Raw genomic sequence first — 21,970 nt, 5'->3', positions numbered from 1 at the left:
GTGAATAGGCTATAAAATCTGACTTGAATTCCTTATATAATTTCAACAGCCTCACCTTGCTTAACAGTTAAAACATTAAGTGTTAAACATAAAGTGAGTACTAATCATTACAGTTATTATACCATAAGGACTATAAGCAGCCAGGTGTTCCTAGCATGGAAGCAAAAATGATAACTCACAATGAACTTAGTTCAACAAGAATGCCATTTGAACCAGTAACATTTTAAAATTAGAAGCTGGGCTAAGAGGGGTGCCCGGGTGACTCAGCTGGTTAAGCGTGCTGACAGCTCAGAGTCTGCTTCAGATTCTGTGTCCCCCACTCTGTCTCTTAAATATAAACATTTAAAAAAAAAAGAAGTTGGGCTAAGAGATAACGAAAGGCCTTAGATAACTAAGCTATTCTTCTAGCAAAACAGAGTCAAAAAGCACTTTGGGTGCACTAATGTGCAGACCAGTGTCTTCTCTTTTAACTATAAGGTGTGTGCAAACATTTAATACTGTCTTTGAAATATCATACTGTTCACTTTTCCTGGTTGACTAAAAATGGTCATGATTTAGTGACAATGGGTGGCTACAGTGTTGTATATAAAACATTCATAACAGCTGGACCCTGGATGGTTGACTTTGGGATTTCTACCATTCACTCAACAAACATTTGTCAAGCTCCTCCTCCACCTCAGCTACTCTATTATCAGCTAAAGATCCAGCTAGATATGGTTCCTGTCCTCTTGGAATTTTGCATCTCAGCAAGGAGCCACTTGTCTACAGTGCTACAAAAATATAGAGATCACATAATTTAGAGAATGGGTTGATCAATACTTGCCACATGGAAGGCACTGCAGGAAGTGATTTTTTTTTAAGTTGGAGGTGAGGAGGTCCCCAGAGTGGGTGAGTGGCAATATGTCAGAAAGAAAAATAGGATATAGAAAAGGACTGAGGGATAAAATATGGTGAGGACAATTATGGAGGCCTGTTGTGGATGCTCTATAAATATTTGACAAGAATTAAATCTAGGATAAGATGAATATAATTCCTTTTCATAACCACATACTCCTGCCTTTACATGTAATTATTGTTGTCATTTTAGAATTGTCACACACAAAGCTCTCCTCTTCACTGAAATGATTTTGTAACTTTTAACATTCATTAAACGCTTTGTTTATCAAGTGATCCAAATATCTATTTCCTTTCTTGTCAACTAATGAGATTTCCAACTCCAATTAATTTAGCAGCTAAATAATAGTTCCAACAACTTATCTTTTATGTTTGTATTTATAGTAAATTGCTTTATAATTTTCTCTCTGTGCTCTCAGATCTAGCTGTTTTCAGTGGCTTTCATCTTTCATGTCTTAATCAAAGTATGATGAACCCTCTGGAAGCTGGACTTCTGCTGTAAATTTCACCTCTGCTGGAAATCTGGCCAGCCCTCGTTCCTCCCCAAAATGTTTCCTGCATTTAAATGTTTCCTGCATATGTTTCACACACACACACACACACACACACACACACACTCCCCGCCTGCGTTCCTGGACTTGTCATCATTGATGCAGTGCAGCTGTCAGGGTGGGATGACAATTTGAAGAGAGACAGGGGAGGAGGCGTGTAGAAGGGGAGTAGAGAAATTCACAAGGCGTGATTGAGAGTGACAGGCAGGAGAACTCCACTCTCACTTCTAGGCACATGCAGTGATGCGGCCGCATCTTCCTGCAGAGACCTCCAATAAAGTGGGCAGTGGGCCACGGTATTTGGTAAACTTTGTCCTCCAGGCCCCACCAGGAACTTGGGGCGGGGAGGTGGGGGCGTCGCGGGCGGACCCGGGCCCTGGGAAACACGGCGCGGGGAGTGGCAGGGAACAGGGGTTAGGGCACCAGCTAACCCTCGGCCGGGCCCACTCCCCGCCCCCGCCCCGGGTAGGCCGTACCTGTCCCGCAGCCCGTGCTGGAGGCGGCCCAGCCTCTCGTAGTAGTCCGGGCTCGCCAGAGGCGCTGAGGAGGAGAAGGCCGGGTGCATGCTACCGCCGCCGCGCTCGCTCTGCGACGCCAAGGGACTGTCGGGTGGCTGGGTTGTCCCAGGCGACCGCCCCACCATGCACCGCGGGTAAACAGGGCCCAGGCCGCCGCACAGCGGGGCGGGGCGTAGGTCTGCAGGGGCGGGGCGCCGTGGATGGGCGGGACAGAGGGCCGCGGGGGGGCGGGACGGCGTGGAGGGGCGGGGGAGGTGGCGTGGAGGGGCCGGGGAGGTGGCGGGGGAGGAGGCGGAGCCTCTTGTAAGGCTGCGCGGGTCGTCTCCGAAGGGACTGGCGGATGCTCGCTCAGTGCTTGTGTCCAGGCAGGACGCGGCTTGGCCGAGGTGCCCTGGCCTCTCCGCCCGAAGTCTGCAGTCTCCCTTTCCTCTCACCCTTCAGAATTCTCCTGAGGCAGACCGTAGACCACCCCGAGGCAAGGAGCCCCTGTAAGGGACAAGTGAGAAGTGGGCCTGACTACTAACCCCCCACCTTGATAGAGGCTGGGAGGGTGGGGGCACCGCTGGGCGGGAGCACTTCACTTGATTTTTTTTTTTTTAATTTTTTTTTCAACGTTTATTTATTTTTGGGACAGAGAGAGACAGAGCATGAATGGGGGAGGGGCAGAGAGAGGGAGACACAGAATCGGAAACAGGCTCCAGGCTCTGAGCCATCAGCTCAGCTCAGAGCCTGACGCGGGGCTCGAACTCACGGACCGCGAGATCGTGACCTGGCTGAAGTCGGACGCTTAACCGACTGCGCCACCCAGGCGCCCCTTCTTGATTTTTTTTTTTAATATTTATTAATTTTTGAGAGAGAACGCGCGCGCATGAGTGGGGGAGGGGCGGACAGAGGCGGACAGAGGATCCACAGCGGGCTCTGCACTGACAGCGAAGAGCTCCATACGCGGGTGGAACTCACAAACCCTGAGATCATGGCCTGAGCCCAAGCCGGATGCTAAACCAACTGAGCCACCCAGGCGCCTCTCACTTGATCATTTTTGCCTTTGGCATCAGACTGCATGAATTTTCCAAAGCTCATTCTCTCCTTCCTCCCCGAGCTGTCCCTCCCTTCTTTCAGGATTTCTGAGTTCCAGGCACTGTGGTAAACTTGTTTTCCTACCACACTTAAAAGCAGAAAAAAAACACTACAAAAAAAGACAAAACCCAAAATACTAAGCAACTGCTCTCAGCCCTGACAGTAGAACAACCCATTGCTTGAAAGTCCATGCTGACCAAGGTTGTGGTTAATGCTGGTGACATTATTGGTTGGTGAAGAGGGAAAAGTTGCTAACTAGGTGCTCATGAAGCAGGCATTTGTTTGTGTAGACCAAGCTCGGTGTACAAACGCCCTGGTGAATCCTTCCTCATGGATTCTGGACCCAGACTCCTGGGCTTGAATCTCCTCTTCCTCTGCCCAGCTGTGTGCCTGCTGGCAAGTTACCCTCTTGATGCCCAGATTTCTTCTTGTAAAACAGGGAGGCTATTAGTGCAGGACCCACCTATGCTACTGTTATAATAATTAATTAATGTGTGTGATGTTTATAAGAGGGCCCCACACATAGTAAGTTTTTATCATCATCATCATCATCATCATCATCATCATCATCATCTTGGGGGATAAACTTCCTGCAGAAAAACAAACATATTTAAACCCACAGTGCAGAAGAAAAGGAACTACTACAGTATAGAGTTTCTTTACTCTCTTATTCTTCACTTGGCTTCTTTTCTTAGTCATTAATTTCACTTATTCTTAGGTGTGACTTAAGCTAGAAAATTGATCATTAGTAAGACAGATGGACCACTTAAAGGTTGGCAACATAAAATTATGATGTTACTCAGCCTTCTCTTTGTATTTGCCAAGTCTAGGGCAAGAGTACATGGAGGCCTGTGTACTGTCTCTTGAAGTATTAATTATAACTCATGATGGCAGGTTATAGATAAACTATATTCTCTCCTCCAACCTTGACCAATGTACCTTCATAAGAACCTGGAAAGTCACAGGGTAATTTAGTTCTGTGACTCATTCCCCAACTTACCCTCTTATTTATCACCCCCAGGCTCAGTCCTGCACTGTGAGGGGCTCCCCGTACAGGCAGTAATGTGTCTCCCTCACTCCAGTCCACAAGTCCCAGATCTATCATCATTCCAACCTTAGTCTCTTCTTGGCCATGCATCAAGCCTGATGGTGAGCACACCAGTGATAGTCACCCTCACAGGAAGGATCCAAGAAAGAGGTCTTTAAAGGCCTTGGAAAGTTAGGCCCCTTTGAACAAAGAATGTTGGTGTTGTAGGGACCTGAAATGTGTTCTGGAAGGGTGTGTGTATGTGTGATCTTCAGGCAAGCATGTACCCTGGCCTCGGGGCCTCTTTGCTTTGTATGGAGTAGCATGGCCAAAAAAGAGCCAGAACAGCCTATGTAATACACAAAGGCTGGGGCAGGGGCCCTCTTACCTGGGTCTAAGAGTAGTACTAACATTCCATTTTATAGTTGTTGTATGGAATCATTACACCAAAATGATTCTATGGTCATGTACAAACGTTTATTTTGCTGATTTCAGCGCAAACTACATTTTGCCACCACTCTGGCAAAAAAAAAATGCATATTTTTAGCATATTTTATTTAGGTTCACTCTCACCCAGGTAAGTTTTTAGAGGGAAAATATTCCTCTATTAATATAACTAATTATTTTCAGCAAATATACAGAGTAAGCAGATGAAGCAGTCACTTAGCATCTCAAATTTTTATTAGGCCATTTTAGGGGAGCCTAAAATTAAATATAATTAAACAGTAAATAGATATTTCAAAATAATTACAATTTGCATTTTATGGTTGGATTTATTAATGACATATGACAAATCTAGATGCAGGACCTCCTTTATTAACAATAGCACATAGCAAACTAAGTGAATATTTCTAGAGTATTTATGCCAAAATTATGCATTCTAAATGGTGACACTTTTAATAAAATGCAGTGTTCTTCACTTTGAATATTTAATTTGCTGGAGCACTGTCTTTTAATATTGTTCTTAAATCCCTTTACATTAGCAGAGGTGATTTCTGTAAGCAGCTCTACTTTTACTTACCTGGCCTACAGGCCAGCAAGTCTGCCTAGGTGGGCAAGGCTTCCTATAAGCTACACAATGTCTTAGGTGGAAGTTAGAGAGAATCTAGTCACCCCTTTATTTTTTAGGGGAAGAAAAGGATTCAGGGCAGGTAAGGGACTTGGCCAAGGTCACACAGCTGGCAATCTGTGTTATACCAGTGAATTGTTCTAAATACGGGTCCCCCGGAGCCCCACTAAGCAAACAGCAAGGGAAGCCAGTGTGTCAGTCCTGTAGTCATGGATCTTAGGGTGACCCAAATGAAACTGCTGCTTTTGTAAGCTCAAAAGCAGATTAACAAATAGAAAATTGGTTTTGGAAATACGTTGAAATTAGAATTGGACAATTTAAAGTTTACGTTTTTAAATGCCATTTTAAAAATGGATCCTGTATATTTGAGTCCATAACTGTTTGAATATTATGTTTGTTTGCTAGGGCCACCATACTAAAGTACCCCACATGGGTACTTTAAACAACAAAATTTTATTGTGTCACAGTTCTGGAAGCCATAAGTCTGAGATCAAGGTGTCAGCAGGGTTGGTTCCTTCTGAGAGCTGTGAGGGGGAATCTGTTCCATGCCTCTCACCAAGCTTCCAGGGGTTTGCTGGCAATCTTTGCCATTCCTTGGCTCATAGATGTATCACCCCAATCTACCTTCATGTTCACATAGTGCTCTCCCTGTGGACACGCACATCTCTGAATGTCTCCTTTTATAAGGACACTAGTCATACTGGATTAGGAACCCACCTTCCTCCAGTATGACCTCATCTTAACTAATTACATCTGCAATGACCTTAGTTCCAAGTAAGGTCACACTCTGAGGTATTGGAAATTAGGACATCAACATGTGAATTTGGGTGGGAATTGGGGGAGAAGCAACTAAACCTACCACAAACAGGAGCATGGAAAAGTATTTCATTATTTGCAATCACTATGCAAATATTAGACCTTGTGTCCTATGCTATGAGAAAATTCAGTTTGTGAGAAAAGATGACTCCAAAGTGGAAAGTAAGAGAAAAAAAAGAAGAGAAGGTAGGAGAAAAGACTATCACATACATGTGTGGATGCAACCCCTCCAGCCACTGAACATTTACACTGATGTAAGCATTTATTGCCTCGTTTACACCCCGTGAGTGAGGGTTCTTTGAGGGCTCCACACATTTAAACAACAGGCCTAAGATTATGCTGCCAGTGTCTTCTTGGCCAGCTAGCAGTAAGTAGTGCTAGAATTCCAACACAAACCTTTTCCAATTCCAAAGTCTTTTCTTAACCTCCATTCTACATGGCCTTGAAACTCACCATTTTCTATTCATCAATACCTACTGATGTTTTTTATTTTCCAGTATTAGATGTGTAAAATATAATGTATGCAGGAGGGTTTTCACATATACATGGTTCATTTGTTTGGGGGAATAGTAATTATATACTGACATAGAATGCATTTTTCTACATGCTGTGATATAGCGCTATGTGTTCACCATTCTGTTCATTTTCCTCTTTGGCACTACATTTCTCATCCTTTTTAGCAGTTTAGATGGGTCTACATGATGGAGTCTGGCCAATGAAATGTGAACAGAAATGATGCAGTCACTTCTAGGCATGGCCTGCAAATATGCTATACTCTCTTCCCCAGTTTTCATTCATTGGCCGCCTACATGCAGAGATTCCAATGGAGAACTCTGTGGCTCTGGAAGAAGAGAGAATTCCTGAAAAGAGCACAGGATGTGACTTAGGCAAGCAATCAGCCTTTATTGTGTTAAGCCATTGATATTTGGGGGTTGTTTGTTTCAGCAGCTGGCATTACTTAGCCTGATTAATACACAAGCATTCCACAGAACACTTACACAAGTGCATCAAAATGCCTTTCCACAATATTCTCAAACAGGATTTACATGACTATCCAGATGGTCGAGGAGACACCAAACCTGAAACTCAGAGATTGAGGGTCGATATCTGAGGAAGAAGCATCTAGAGTAGCTCTATTAAATGAGACTTTCAGCAATGATGTAAATGGTCTATTTGGTGCTGTCCAATATGGTAGCCACTAGCTACATGTGACTGTTGAGCAATTGAATATGGCTAGTGCAAATGAGGAATTGAATTTTTTATTTCATTTAATTTTAATTAATTAAAATTTAAATTTTATAGGACATGTGTATCTAGTGGCTACTATGTTGGACAGTGCAGATCTAAAGTGGAAAGATGGATAAGCACAGTGAGCTAAGGGGAGATTATAAGTTACCAGGAGGTAGAAAGGTAGAAGCTAGAGTATGAGATGCCATCCTTGGTGGGAGGTAATGGTGGTCAGCAAGGGAAGTGTGATCAGTAATTTTATGTGTCAAGTTGGCTAGGCCATGATGCCCAGTTGTTTGGTCAAATACCAGTCTAGATGTTGCTGTGAAAATATTTTTATGATTTAAATCAGTAGATTTTGATTGAAGCAAATTGTTTTCCATCATATGGATGGGCCTCATTCAATCAGTTGAAGACCTTATGAGAAAAGACTGAGGTCCCCAGAAAAAAGAATCCTGCCTCCAGATTGCCTTTGGATTCAAGACTGTAACATCAATTTCTGCTGAAATGTCTAGACTGCAGGTCTGCCCTATAGACTTTGGACTTGCTTGCCCCTACAATTGTGTATGCCAGTTCCTTAAAATCTATCAATCTCTCCCTCTCTTCAGATTCTCTCTCTCTCTGTCTCTCTTTCTCTGTCTATCATCTATCTTATCTATCTATCTATCTATCTATCTATCTATCTATCTATCTATCATCTATCTATCTATCTCTATCTCTCTATCTGTCATCTGTCTTACCTACCTACCTACCTACCTACCTACCTACCTACCTGTCTTACGGGTTCTGTTTCTCTGGAGAACCCTGGCTTATACAGGATAGCCTGAGGTTACTAAGCGAATTTTGCTCAAAGGCATTTATAACAGCTAATTTGAAACAATAAGAATTGGGTGCAAATTCCAATAAATAAAGTGAAAACATAGTTTTCCTCATTTTATTTCATATCATGTAAGCCACCAACTAATGTGCAGGTTTCTAAAATACGCAAGTTCTGTGATAGCTAAATAACAGCCAAAAATAGAATAACAGAGCATTGAAATGGATCTAGCTAGAGACTTCTAAAATGAGATGGGTTCACTTCATCTCACAGCTCTTGCATACCTATGATTTCCATGGAAGTCCTTGAATTTGTGCTTCCATGAGCCCTCCAGGACTATCCCTTTGTTGACAAAGAGGAATCCCCAGAGGCGATAGATTTGCAGCACCAAATCTTTCTTTGCATGTACTCTTTTCTCCCTGTAGGACTGGATGGTGGCTTGGTGCTGCCTGGCAGGGACTGCTCTGTAGCCGTGGCTCCCTGGGTGCATGAGTAGCAGCCCTGCCTCCGTAGGTGTTGACGTCATGCGTGAACAATCTTTGAATGCTGAGATTCTCCTTAAAAATCATTTGGTGGATTTTATAATTGTTTGCCACTTGGATGCACTTCTCATCAGGGTTCAACAAGTACTCCTAACGACAAGGATTGGAAACAAAGGGATGCTCTGGGCTTGCTCTTACAACTCACAGACAGGTTGAAACCAAACGGTTTTGCATAATAAACACCATTTAATTTGCCAGCTATGTAGTTTATATTTATAAGGTGACAGGGTGAAGAATATTCCACTTCTCATCGTCTGCAATTATCTGTAGCATGTGTCTTTGTAGAAATGTTGACTTCATTCATTCCTGGGGCACTTGGATGGTGGGTGCCACACAGAGCACCCTCCCTGCTCCAACAAACACTTGCCATCATGTCCTAGAGAAGTGGTAGAATACAGAGGTTAAGAATTTTGGCTCAGGTCCCCCTCTGCATAGTATACCTTCTCTTACAAACTATGCAAACTTGGGCAGATTACTTAAACTTGCAGTGCCTCAAATTCTTCAGGCTTATTGAGCAGATTGAGTGTGGTAACCTGTGTGATGCACTTGAAGCATGTCTGATAGAATTAACCCTCAATAAACATAAGTTAGCATCACTTCTTCAGCAGGCAAGAAGAATATCCCTTTGTGAGATGGAGAGAGCCATCAGAGGTTAGGGCCCACGTTCTGCTTCTTCCTAATTGTCTGTCTTGCAAAGACATTTCCCAAGCTTTCTCTCCATTGTCCTTCATCAATCCTCACATGCCCACTGAGAGGGGTTGAGTCACCTGAACTTATCACCAAGGACTCAGTATGTGGTGTTCAGTTGGGAACCTCAACCATGGTTCAGTTTCACTCCTTTTGTGTTAGCCCTTGAAGCTGAGGAATCCTAGCTTACCATCTCTCAAGAATAGAAGTCAAGGGCACGGGATGGGGTATGTCAAAAGATCACATACTTTAACATCTGGAGACCTGAGTTCAAATCCTAAACTTGCATCATACCATCTGTGTGACTCTGAGCACATGTCTTAACATCTTGAATGCTTCATTTTGCTAGTTTCAAACTTGAGGGTAATGACATTTTTTAATGGAGTTACTGTGAGGTGTGAATAAGGTACCATTTGAGAGGCTCTTAGCACAGAACTGGCCCATAGAAAACATTCAATAAACAAATGGAGATTAGTAAATGGTCAGTATGGAGGTTAGCTTCCAATGTCTCCCTGAGGACAAGGAGAATTCCTAATTTTTTAGGACTTTTATTTCATTTTATTTTTTAAGTTTATTTATTTTGAGAGAGAGAGCAAAACATGGGAGGGGCAGAGAAAGAGGGAGAGAGAGAATCCCAAGCAGGCTCCATGCAGGGCCTGACCCCACAACCATGAGATCATGACCTGAGCCAAAATCATGAGTCAGTGCTTAACCAACTGAGCCACCTAGGCACCCCAATTTCTTAGAACTTTTAAATGTAATCAAAGAGGATGGCAACTGGTTCATTTTGTTAATGGTTGTGTGTACACACACATGCACCAATAAATATCATCAAATAGCTACCATTAATGGAGCTTTACTTTGTTCCTAGCTCTTTATAAGTATTGCCCCCATTTTCCAGATGAAAAATCTGGGGCACATCAAGGTACACAATCCAACTGAGGCCACACAGCTCATAAGAGGAGGAGTGGTATTATAACCTACACAATGTAGCACAGAGCCCAGACTCTCAACCACTCTGTTCTACTTCTCACAATGACAAGTATTTGTTCATCAGGGAAAATGAGGCATGAGAGGTAATACATGACCAGGGAAGACCACTGTAGCTGGAGCAGAAGTTGGAGTGGGCCTGTGGAGGTGTGATGGGGGTGTTGTGTCTCCCCAGTGGTAGACTTTCTTAGGCTAGACTCAACCTGGAATCTTGGCAGCTATTTAAATAATACATTGGGAATATTTTAAAACCATGTTTCATTATCACAACTCAATTGTAAGTCTTCTGCAGGGAGGAAGACTGGCATATATTTCTTTGGTGTTCTTTAGCTTAGCTGCAGGACTAAAACCCAGCAAGAAGATTATCCCCAAATACCAACTGATGGGCAGAAGCAGCAACAAGAAGCATTTTTAAAAATTGCAGTATATTGGGGCGCCTGGGTGGCGCAGTCGGTTAAGCGTCCGACTTCAGCCAGGTCACGATCTCGCGGTCCGGGAGTTCGAGCCCCGCGTCAGGCTCTGGGCTGATGGCTCAGAGCCTGGAGCCTGTTTCCGATTCTGTGTCTCCCTCTCTCTCTGCCCCTCCCCCGTTCATGCTTTGTCTCTCTCTGTTCCAAAAATAAATAAACATTGAAAAAAAATTTTTTTTTAAAATTAAAAAAAAAATTGCAGTATAGTTCACACATTATAAAATTCACCTCTTTAAACCATACAATTCAGTGGTTTTTAGTATATTCTCAAAGTTATGTAAACATCACTGCTCTGTAATTACAGAATATTTTTATCACCCCCAGAGGAAACCCTATAACCATTAGCAGTTCTCTTCATTCCCCTGGACCTCTAGTCCCTAACAACTGCTAGTCTACTTTTGGTCTCTACTGATTTGCCTATTCTGGAAATTTCATATAAATATAGTACATAGCCTTGTGTCTGAAGAAGCCATTATTTTTTATTTTTATTTTTATTTGACTTTTATTTATTTAAAAAAAATTTTTTAATGTTTATTTATTTCTGAGAGAGAGACAGAGCATGAATGGGGGAGAGGCAGAGAGAGAGGGAGACACAGAATCCAAAGCAGACTCCAGGCTCTGAGCTATCAGCACAGAGCCTGACACGGGGCTCGAACTCACAAACTGTGAGATCATGACCTGAGCTGAAGTCGGTCACTCAACCGACTGAGCCACCCAGGCACTCCTATTTTTATTTGACTTTTAATACATTTTATTAATTTATTTAAATTTTTTTAAAAATTTAACATAGTTAACATAACTAACATAGTTAGTTAACATAAAATGTAATAATGATCTCAGGAATAGAATTTCATGATTCATCACTTACATATAACACCCAGTGCTCATCCCAACAAGTGTCCTCCTTAATGCCCCTTGCCCATTTAGCCCATCCCCCACCCAATACCCCTCTAGCAACCCTCAGTTTTTTTCTCTGTATTTAAGAGTCTCTTATGGTTTGCCTCCCTCTCTATTTTTATCTTATTTTTGCTTCCTTTCCCATATGTTCATCTGTTTTGTTTCTTAAACTCCACATATGAGTGAAATCATATATTTGTCTTTCTCTGACTTATTTCACTTAGCATAATACACTCTAGTTCCATCCATGTAGTTGCAAATGGCAAGATTCCATTCTTTTCAATTGCCAAGTAATATTCCACTTTATGTATATATACCACATCTTCTTTTTCCATTCATCAGTCAATGGACATTTGAAGAAGCCATTATTTTTTAAATGTGATAGGACGGTCAATATGGAGGTTAGCTTCCATAATGACCCTTGCCTTTGTTTGCTGGGGCTGCCATAACAAAGCAGACAGATGGCTTAAATGAGAGATATTTATTATCTCAAAGTTCTGGAGGCTGAAAGTCCAAGACCAAGGTTTCAGCAGGGTTGATTTCTTCCAAGGCCTCTCTCCTTGTCTTGCAGCTGGCCACCTTCTCCCAAGTGTCTTCATGTGGTTTTCCCTCTGTACTTGCCCATGTCCTAATCTCATTTTATTAGAACATCAGTTATATTGGATTAGTCCCACACTAGTGACCTCATTTTAATTTAATTACCTCTTTTTAAAATATTTATTTTTATTTTTTGAGAGAGAGAGACAGAGAGACAGAGTGCACACAGGGAAGGGAAAGAGAGAGATGGAGACACCATCCAAAGCAGGTTCCAGGCTCTGAGCTGTCAGCATAGAGCCTGACGTGGAGCTCAAACTCATGAACTATGATATCATGACCTGAGCTGAAGTTGGACACTTAACCAACTGAACCACCCAGGACCCCTAGTTTAATTATCGTTTTAAAGTGCCTATCTCCAAATAAAGTCACATTTTGAAGTTAGGGCTTCAACATATGTATTTTGGGGGGAACACAATTCAACCAATAGCAGCCCCTCAATGTTCCTTTCAACCAGGAGTTCATGCCCTTGTATATTACTCTTCCACATTGAATAGAGGCTAACTCATGTGATGGTGATAACATCCAAGGATGGCTCTCTTTGTGAGGACACCTGAGCAGTCCTTAGGAAGGGGCCATTAGGAGAGTGAGGCTTCTTGCTAAAAGCCAGTACCAACTTAATGGTCATGTATGTGAGTGGGAGTGGATCCTCTAGCCCTATCTAACCCCCTGATGACTGTAGCTCTAGCCAACATCTGACTATAACCTTGTGAGAGAACTCAAGAGAGAACTGAGCAACCAAGCTTTTGTTGAATTCTAATCCACAGAAACTATGAGATACTAAGTGATCCTTGTTATTTTAAGCCATTGTTTTGGTATTATTTGTTATGCAGCATCAGATAACTGATACAGCTGAGATGGAGAGCAGTGATTGAAGAAGCTAATGACTATTACATGCCCACTATCTTCTAGCCATAGAATCATCTGTGGGAATACTCTCCAAGCCTCACAAGAGCTCTGTAAAGTGTGTGTTATCATTACTATTTCATCAAGGCTCAGGGGTTAAGGAGATTGCTGAGGTCTTAAATATATGTACTTTCCACTGTTATCACTGGATCCCTATTGTAGGACACTCTCATACCATGACTGATGTTGTGCACACACTTAACTACTTGCTATTATTTAGCAGCAATGAAAGTGAGCTAAAAGGTGTCTTATATTTATCTTAGAATTCTTCTTTGGAAAAGTCACCCCTTTTTACTCAACATTTTCTTCTTTTTTTTTTTTTTGCCTCTCATATATTTCTCTTCTCTCTCTCTCTCTCTCTCTCTCTCTCTCTCTCTTTCTCTGTGTGTGTGTGTGTGTGTGTGTGTGTGCGCATTTTAGTGTTTTCAAAGAAAAATGATTTATTACCCATGAATCTGTGACTTGGCTGGGCTCAGCTGGGTGATGTAGGTTGCATATTAGGCTGCATTCAATCAGGAGCTCAGCTGAGACTGGAATGTCCAAGACAGCTTCACTCATATCTGAGCTCTGGTGTAGCTATTGGCTGGACCTTTCTTTCCACATGGTCTTGCACCGTTTAATGGTTTAGCTTTGTTCTACAGTGGCCAGCTTCCAAAAGAGCTGTCGTATATTTCATTATTTTTAAAGCAATATGTCATGCAAAATTCAACTGAGAAGATGTACAGTGAAAATGTCCCTGCCACCAGAGCCTCTGTGCTTCTTTTCCCAAAGGCAACCAGTTACCACTTTTTAAATTAGATTTCCTGAGCCTATATGTATATTTATATATTTTTATCTATGAAACTAGCTATTATAGCATTTAAAATATAAATGGTATTATTCTTTACACACTTCAGCATCTTGCATTTTTGCTAAAGCTATCTTAGTGATCTTTCTATATTAGGATATGGAGAGCTATAGATCCATCCCATTCTTTTTAAATAGCCATACAATGTTTCATTTTACAAATATTACATGAAACAACTTAATGAGTCCCCACTCAATGGACCTGTTTTTATTTAATATACAATGATATTGACAGTGGTGACACTTAATGCAGTAACTATTCACTTTAAAAAATTGGCTTTATAATGTTATAGAGATAGGTATCTTTCTGGTGCACCACTGGGCCACCCCACTGTAGCACTACGAGTGGGTCATTAATCAAATGAATACATGTATCATGCTTATGAAAGCATGATCTCAGAAATGCTGCTGACTGAAAACTCTGGTGTTTTTAAAACTTGCATCGTTAAGTTATACTTACAGATATGCTCTACCACTTTAAGGTCTCTCTCCCCAGTTTTCATTAGATTTTTTTAATACCCCACACACCACTTCTACTCCATTTTCTTAGAGAAATTATCCCTTCTTGGTTTTAGTGACCTGCACCTGAGCCCCTCCTTCAATCATTAGCCATTTATGTTGCTGCCTGAAACCACATAGAGTCAGACCTATTACTTTGTAGATCTATTACTAGCCTTAGGAGACAAGTGGGGCAGAGTCAGTACTGCACCATTAGTATCCAAGTACATGCATCTCAATGTTGTATCATCATTATTTCAAGTGTATACTCTCATATTCAGTAAGACTAAAGGACACAATCTAGAGCCAGAAGACCTGAGTTCTAACTCTAGCTCTGCTACTGGCTTGATCATTTGTCAAGTGACCTGCCTTAATTCAAGTCCCAAAGGCAGATCTCAAGACAAGGTGTTTTGTTTTGTTTTGTTTTGCTTTGTTTTGTTGTTGTTTGGCACAATTGGTTCATGTAAGGTGTGATCCCAGGAAGTGGTTGACAGAGAGGAAAAGTAAGACATGAAAGGGAAGGAAGCAGACATAACATGCCTTAATGAGTGGGTCACCACTGTGGGAAACTATTCTCAATTCAACTGTGACATCTAGGCGACTATGTAGCAAAGAACAGAAACATCCTGATTTAGGGATGTGAAAGTAGGGTTTTTATTATCTACCTACTCTCATCACTTGCTGATGGAAGATTGCTCCTGGTGTTTCCAATTGTCCATGTAGCCCCAGGACCAAAGAGCATCCTCAGGCAGAGAGATGCAGGATGTCCTTGGCTATACAGAAACTGTGAAGGTTGCTTCTGGGGGGAAAAAGGGAAAATGGATTTGAACAGAGTTTGCTGTGTTTGGAAGTAGCATGTACATTAGCTAGGAATTTAGCCTTTGGCCCCTTAATGGAGTACTTCATGGTAGGGCTTTCTGAGCACTTAATTCTGGGCCTAAAGGGTGCTTAGCATGTGAAGGTGCAAACGAAATTACTATATGGTGTTTAGAATATCAAGCATGCTAAATGTTTGCCCTGGGTAGGTCTTTAACATACATGATCCCACCAATCCTAATGTAGTATGGCAAAGTAAGAATTATTATCATGAGGCTCAGAGATTGTTCAAGATTCCACAGCAGATAGAGAAATAGAGGTCAACCAACCCATGGTCATCTATGTGACAAATGTCCTCTAAGCTGGCTAAAGGTGAGTGGGGACACCAGGCTATGTCTGACTCCCCTTCAGAATGGCCTGCTGAGAACTAATAAATGAGGTTATTAAGGTTGTAGGAGAAAATATCAATATTTTTAAAAAATCCATGTTTCTATATACCAGCAGAAAAAAATGAAATTAAAAAAAATACTATTTATAATAGCATACAAATTGAAATACTTAGGGATAAATCTGACAAAAGATGTGGAAGTTTTATACAGTGAAAACTGTGAATATTGTTGAAAGAAATTAAAAAAGATCTAAATAAATGGAGGGAACTCTGGGTCAGGAGACTCAACTTTGTTAAGATGTCAGTTCTCCCCAAACTGATCTATAGATTCAATGGATTTCCAATCAAAATCCCAGAAGGCTTTTTTTTTTTTTAAGTAGGCTTCACACCCAACACAGAGCCCAATGTGGGGCCTAAACTCATGACCCTGAGATCAAGACTTGAGCCAAGATCAAGAGTTGGATGCTTGACTGAGGCACCTAGGTGCCCCCTAGCAGGCTTTTGGTAGAAATTGATAAGCTGACTCTAAAATTCACATGGACATGCAAAGGACCTAGACTATCCAAAACAAGACTGATTTCTAGACTTATTACAGGGCTGCAGTAACCTACTATCTTGCTTAAAAAGAAATGGTTCAACTGCCTCCTCGTGATTTGGGTTGAAGAAGTCAGTGGATACACTCAGAAGCTGGAAGGTAGGAGGGGATTGAGCACAAGCAGGTTTCATCCTGAGCCTAAGTCTTGGGCCAGTTTGTTGTCTTGTGACAGTGGCAACTCCAGTGCATTCAAGAAAGTGACTTTTTTTTCTTGCTGATTATATACTTGCGGATTTTCTGGCTCTTGTTTTTGTAAGATTGGGAATAGCACTCTTTTCAGCTCTCTACATCACCAAGAAGAAACTGTAAATCAATGAAATGAATTTTAAATAAAAAGGAGAGGGGATGAAATAATTCAGTGGTCTAGAAGTGACTATGTGAAATAAAAAGAGGGCCTCAGGCCAACTGGTTGCTTAAAGGTGTGTAGAGAAACTAAGACTGTCAGAAAGCCCTAACGTCAAAGTCAAGGTTCTCTGTCACTTTCCCATTTTGAACACCACATGAGATTCCTTCTCCACCATTCTATAAATTACTTACCTCTTAAAGCTTCCTTGAGTATTTCAAAGCTGATTCTCTGACATGTTGGAACATGTTGGAAATTGTGACATCATTATCTTTGGGCAATAAAAGGATAGAAGGGGAAAGAATAGTATGCTATCGCAGTAGAAGAAAAATGCAAGGAGTTCCCATGACGTCCTAAATCTCAGAAAATGCCCCTGGCATTCCAAGAGTAGAATATTGGACCTCATGTTATTTCCATTAAGATATTCAACTATGTCTCTAGAACATTTTGGCCACATCATTGACAAAAATGATTACCTTTTGGACTTTAAGACACAGAACAGATGAACATAAGGAAAGGGAAACAAAAATAATATAAAAACAGGGAGGGGGACAAAACATAAGAGACTCTTAAATGTGGAGAACAAACAGAAGTTTACTGAAGGGGTTGTGGGAGAGGGAGTGGGCTAAATGGGTAAGAGGCATTAAGGAATCTACTCCTGAAATCATTGTTACACTATATGCCAACTAATTTGGATGTAAATTAAAAAAAAATTAAATAAAAAGAAAAAAAATGATTACTTCTTGTTCTGTAGAATGCCTATAGACATAGTTGATTGTCACTGTGTTTTACAGAAGCATTAGATAAGAGCTCCCTCATAATGAAACCACAGAAATATTTAAGGTTTATTTGAGCAACTTTATAGAGAAAGTGAAATAAAGCTTCTTTCACCTTAACTTACCAACTATTTAATTCCATAACCTCTTTAGGTCCTACAATTTTTATAGTTCAATAGTTGGTCCATATTATCTTATTTCATTTTTAATTGTTTATTATTTTCCTTGCCTCAGTATTAACAAATTATGTGTTATCAATTTAACAACAGCAAAATATTCCATGTCACTAATAAGTCTTGGGATTTTGAGAACAAGAAATTTTGAAAAGATCTCAATGATAAATCTAGAAGATATTCACTGTAGAAATGATGAAACTGAGACCCAGAGAAGCAGAATATAGAATATAGTAGACAGTGTCAGTTCCTGTTCTGATTATTTCTTGTCTGCATGATAAATTATTTTTTTAATGTTTATATTTTTGAGAGAGAGAAAGAGGGAGCGAGCATGAGTAGGGGAGGGGCAGAGAGAGTGAGGGAGACACAGAATCCGAAGGAGGCTCCAGTCTCAGAGCTGTCAGCACAGAGCCTGACAAGGGCCTTGAACTCACAAACTGCGAGATCATGACCTGAGAGGAAGTTGGACGCTTAACCACTTAATGGACTGAGCCACCCAGGCCCTCAGATAAATGATTTTTTATTATCTTTCATGGTTCTGTGGGTTGATTAGATTAGAATCAGCTGGATGGTTCTTGTTTACAGTCTATACCAGTGTCCTCCAAGGAAACAGAACCATTTATATAATATATAAATACTTATATATCATATATTTATGTATACATTTGGTTTATAATTTATATAATGTATATAATATTTATATAATTATTTTACACATTAATATAAATATACATAATTATAGTTATCATCATCTTAATTATATGATAATTATTTAATAAATTGTATTATATAATTATATGTTATATCAAGATAATAACTATAATATATAATCATAATTATATATTGATAATATAAAGAAATGTAAATTAATAATTATATTATGCAATTTATAATATATTATAATTTATATGTTATATATTAAATTATATACATATATACTTTTTGAAATCTTTTTTTTTTATATATGAAATTTATTGACAAATTGGTTTCCATACAACACCCAGTGCTCATCCCAAAAGGTGCCCTCCTCAATACCCATCACCCACCCTCTCCTCCCTCCCACCCCCCATCAACCCTCAGTTTGTTCTCAGTTTTTAACAGTCTCTTATGCTTTGGCTCTCTCCCACTCTAACCTCTTTTTTTTTTTTTTCCTTCCCCTCCCCCATGGGTTCCTGTTAAGTTTCTCAGGATCCACATAAGAGTGAAAACATATGGTATCTGTCTTTCTCTGTATGGCTTATTTCACTTAGCATCACACTCTCCGGTTCCATCCACGTTGCTACAAAAGGCCATATTTCATTTTTTCTCATTGCCACGTAGTATTCCATTGTGTATATAAACCACAATTTCTTTATCCATTCATCAGTTGATGAACATTTCGGCTCTTTCCATAATTTGGCTATTGTTGAGAGTGCTGCTATGAACATTGGGGTACAAGTGGCCCTATGCATCAGTACTCCTGTATCCCTTGGATAAATTCCTAGCAGTGCTATTGCTGGGTCATAGGGTAGGTCTATTTTTAATTTTCTGAGGAACCTCCACACTGCTTTCCAGAGCGGCTGCACCAATTTGCATTCCCACCAACAGTGCAAGAGGGTTCCCGTTTCTCCACATCCTCTCCAGCATCTATAGTCTCCTGATTTGTTCATTTTGGCCACTCTGACTGGCGTGAGGTGATACCTGAGTGTGGTTTTGATTTGTATTTCCCTGATAAGGAGCGACACTGAACATCTTTTCATGTGCCTGTTGGCCACCATTGGATAATTTTAAACAGTGGGATATTTTAACAAGATTTGTGATTTGAAATGATCACCCTGATTGCCAGCTGGAGGATGGGCTGGGATTTTTGAAATCCTGCTTGGGCAGGAGTTGGTGTAGGCAACTCCTACAGTCGTGAGGCAGAATTTCTTCTCTTAACCTCAGTTTTTTTCTCTTAAGGCCTTCATGACTGGATGAGACCCACCCACATATTTGAGGGTAATCTCCTTATTTAATGTCAACTGATTTTTGATGTTAACTACATCTACAAAATACCTTCACAGTAAAATCTAGATTGGTGTTAGATTAAATAACTGAATACTATAGCCTATCCAAGTTCACACATAAAACTATCACATGGCCTCTCATAGGGGTATAGTCAGATGTCTTCTGAAGACTCAGTTGGGTGTGATGTCCAAGATGAGTCATTCCCATGGCTGGTGATTTGCACCGGCCATCAGCTGGAAGCTCAGCTAGGGCTCTTGACCATGCCAAACTTATCCCTCCCCATTGATTTGGAATTCTCTCAGCAAGAGGGTTGAATTCTGAAGGGAGTGTCCTAGGAGCCAGCATTCCAAGAAATAGGAAATGGAGGCTGCTAGGCCAGTTAAGACCTATGCCTGGAGCTGGTACAGTGTTCTATTGGTATGTACTATGTTCTATTGGTCAAAGCAGTCATGGAGCTCACTCAGACTCAAGAGGTTTGAAAAATAGATTCCATCCTTTTATGGAAGAGTGGCAAGGCCACACTACAGACCATATGGGCTGGGAGATTTAGTTGTGGACATTTTTGGAAAATATAATGGCACTCACCTTTTCCATGTACACTGGCCAACCATCCAAACTACCAGCACCTGCAACCCTGTGCCTCAGAGCTTTCTCTGGTGACCAGGGTCTGCTGTGCTTCTTGTGGGACAGGTTTGCAGCTGTGTGGAATTAACACTCACCTCCTATAGTTCCCAGCCAATAATTGACAAGAGTTGGATACAATTCCCTTACTTGCCAGAGCTCCTCTAGCAGGATTAAGTTCCAGTTGCAGACAATGCTAACTTGCTTGATAATTCACTCTTTATTACTGCCTTCCTTTCACTGTTTCTCTTCCCTCATCCCCCTACTATATTGCTTCCTGAGACCACCTCCTGAAAAATTTACTTGCTCTCAAATCTTTGTCTCAAGGTCAGTTTATGGGAGAACCCAACTGAAGTTACAGACTATTGTGTCCAAAGTCAGAGCTAAAACTAGAGGCTAAGCTAACCCCCGCCACCCCAGTCAAGAGTACTTCCCATATTTGTTACATTCTGAAAGTTTCAGAATAATCAAGTGCTTGACTTTATTGAGTGATGGGGGAAGGGCTTATAAAAGAGAAAAATTTGAAGTATATATTAGCTATACTAAGCAGATGTTGGTTGGAAAGAGCACTGGACTAGGAGTCAAGGAATCTGGGTTCTTGCTTATTATTCTGCATCATGAATAAATTGTGTAATTTCCCCAAGCATGAGCTGGAAAGACTAAATTCCCATTCCACAATCATACCTCCAGCATTCCTGCGAGAGTCAAACAGATGATTGCAAAAGTGGTTAACTGGAAGGAAAACAGGCAAATGAATGGAACAATTTATTTTTTCTCAATTTTAATGGTTCATTCAACAAAATATTGTTTTTTTTCTTTTTTTAATTTTCTTTTTTATTTTTAAAAATCTACATACAAATTAGTTAGCATATACTGAAACAATGATTTCAGGAGTAGATTCCTTAGTGCCTCTTACCCATTTACCCCATCACCCCTTCCAAAACCCCTCCAGTAACCCTCAGTTTGTTCTCCATATTTAAGAGTCTCTTCTGTTTTGTCCCCCTCCCTGTTTTTATATTATTTTTGTCTCCTTTCCCTTATGTTCATCTGTTTTGTCTCTTACAGTCCTCATATGAGTGAGGTCACATGATTTTTGTCTTTCTCTGACTAATTTCACTTAGCATAATACCCTCCAATTCCATCCACGTAGTTGCAAATGGCAAGATTTCATTCTTTTTGATTGCCGAGTAATACTCCATTGTAAATATATACCACATCTTCTTTATCCATTCATCCATTGATGGACATTTGGGCTCTTTCCATACTTTGGCTATTATTTATAGTGCTGCTATAAACATGGGGGTGCATGTGTCCCTTTGAAACAGCACACCTGTATCCCGTGGATAAATCCCTAGTAGGGCAATTGCTGGGTCATAGGGTAGTTCTATTTTTAATTTTTTGAGGAACCTCCATACTGTTTTTCAGTGTGGCTTCACCAGCTTGCATTCCCACCAACAATGCAAAAGAGATCCTCTTTCTCCGCATCCTTGCCAACATCTGTTGTTGCCTGAGTTGTTAATGTTAGCCATTCTGACAGGTGCAAGGTGGTATCTCATTGTGGTTTTGATTTGTATTTCCCTGATGATGAGTGACGTTGAGAATTTTTTCATGTGTCCGTTGCCCATCTGGATGTCTTCTTTGGAGAAGTGTCTATTCGTGTCTTTTGCCCATTTCTTCAGTGGGTTATTTGGTTTTTGGGTGTTGAGTTTGGTAAGTTCTTTATAGATTTTGGATACTAACACTTTATCTGATGTGCCATTTTCAAATATCTTCTCCCATTCTGTTGGATGCCTTTTAGTTTTGCTGATTGTTTCCTTCGCTGTGCAGAAGCTTTTTATTTTGATGA

The 21,970-nt window shown here is 40.8% G+C and overlaps 1 protein-coding gene across 1 annotated transcript in view; it reads right to left on the bottom strand.

The window, feature by feature from the left end:
* Window positions 1-2,138, bottom strand: part of KIZ (kizuna centrosomal protein) — a 142,593-nt gene extending 140,455 nt beyond the window's left edge. Inside the window, exon 1 of the mRNA XM_043602995.1 lies at window positions 1,922-2,138. Coding sequence (XP_043458930.1) covers window positions 1,922-2,088 — 167 coding nt within the window. The 5' untranslated portion in view covers window positions 2,089-2,138. The remainder of the gene's footprint in view (window positions 1-1,921) is intronic.
* Between the last annotated feature and the right edge of the window lie 19,832 nt (window positions 2,139-21,970).

This window comes from Prionailurus bengalensis, chromosome A3 (assembly GCF_016509475.1).
Source record: "Prionailurus bengalensis isolate Pbe53 chromosome A3, Fcat_Pben_1.1_paternal_pri, whole genome shotgun sequence".
NCBI lineage: Eukaryota > Metazoa > Chordata > Mammalia > Carnivora > Felidae > Prionailurus > Prionailurus bengalensis.
This window is presented reverse-complemented; position numbering and strand designations above follow the sequence as displayed.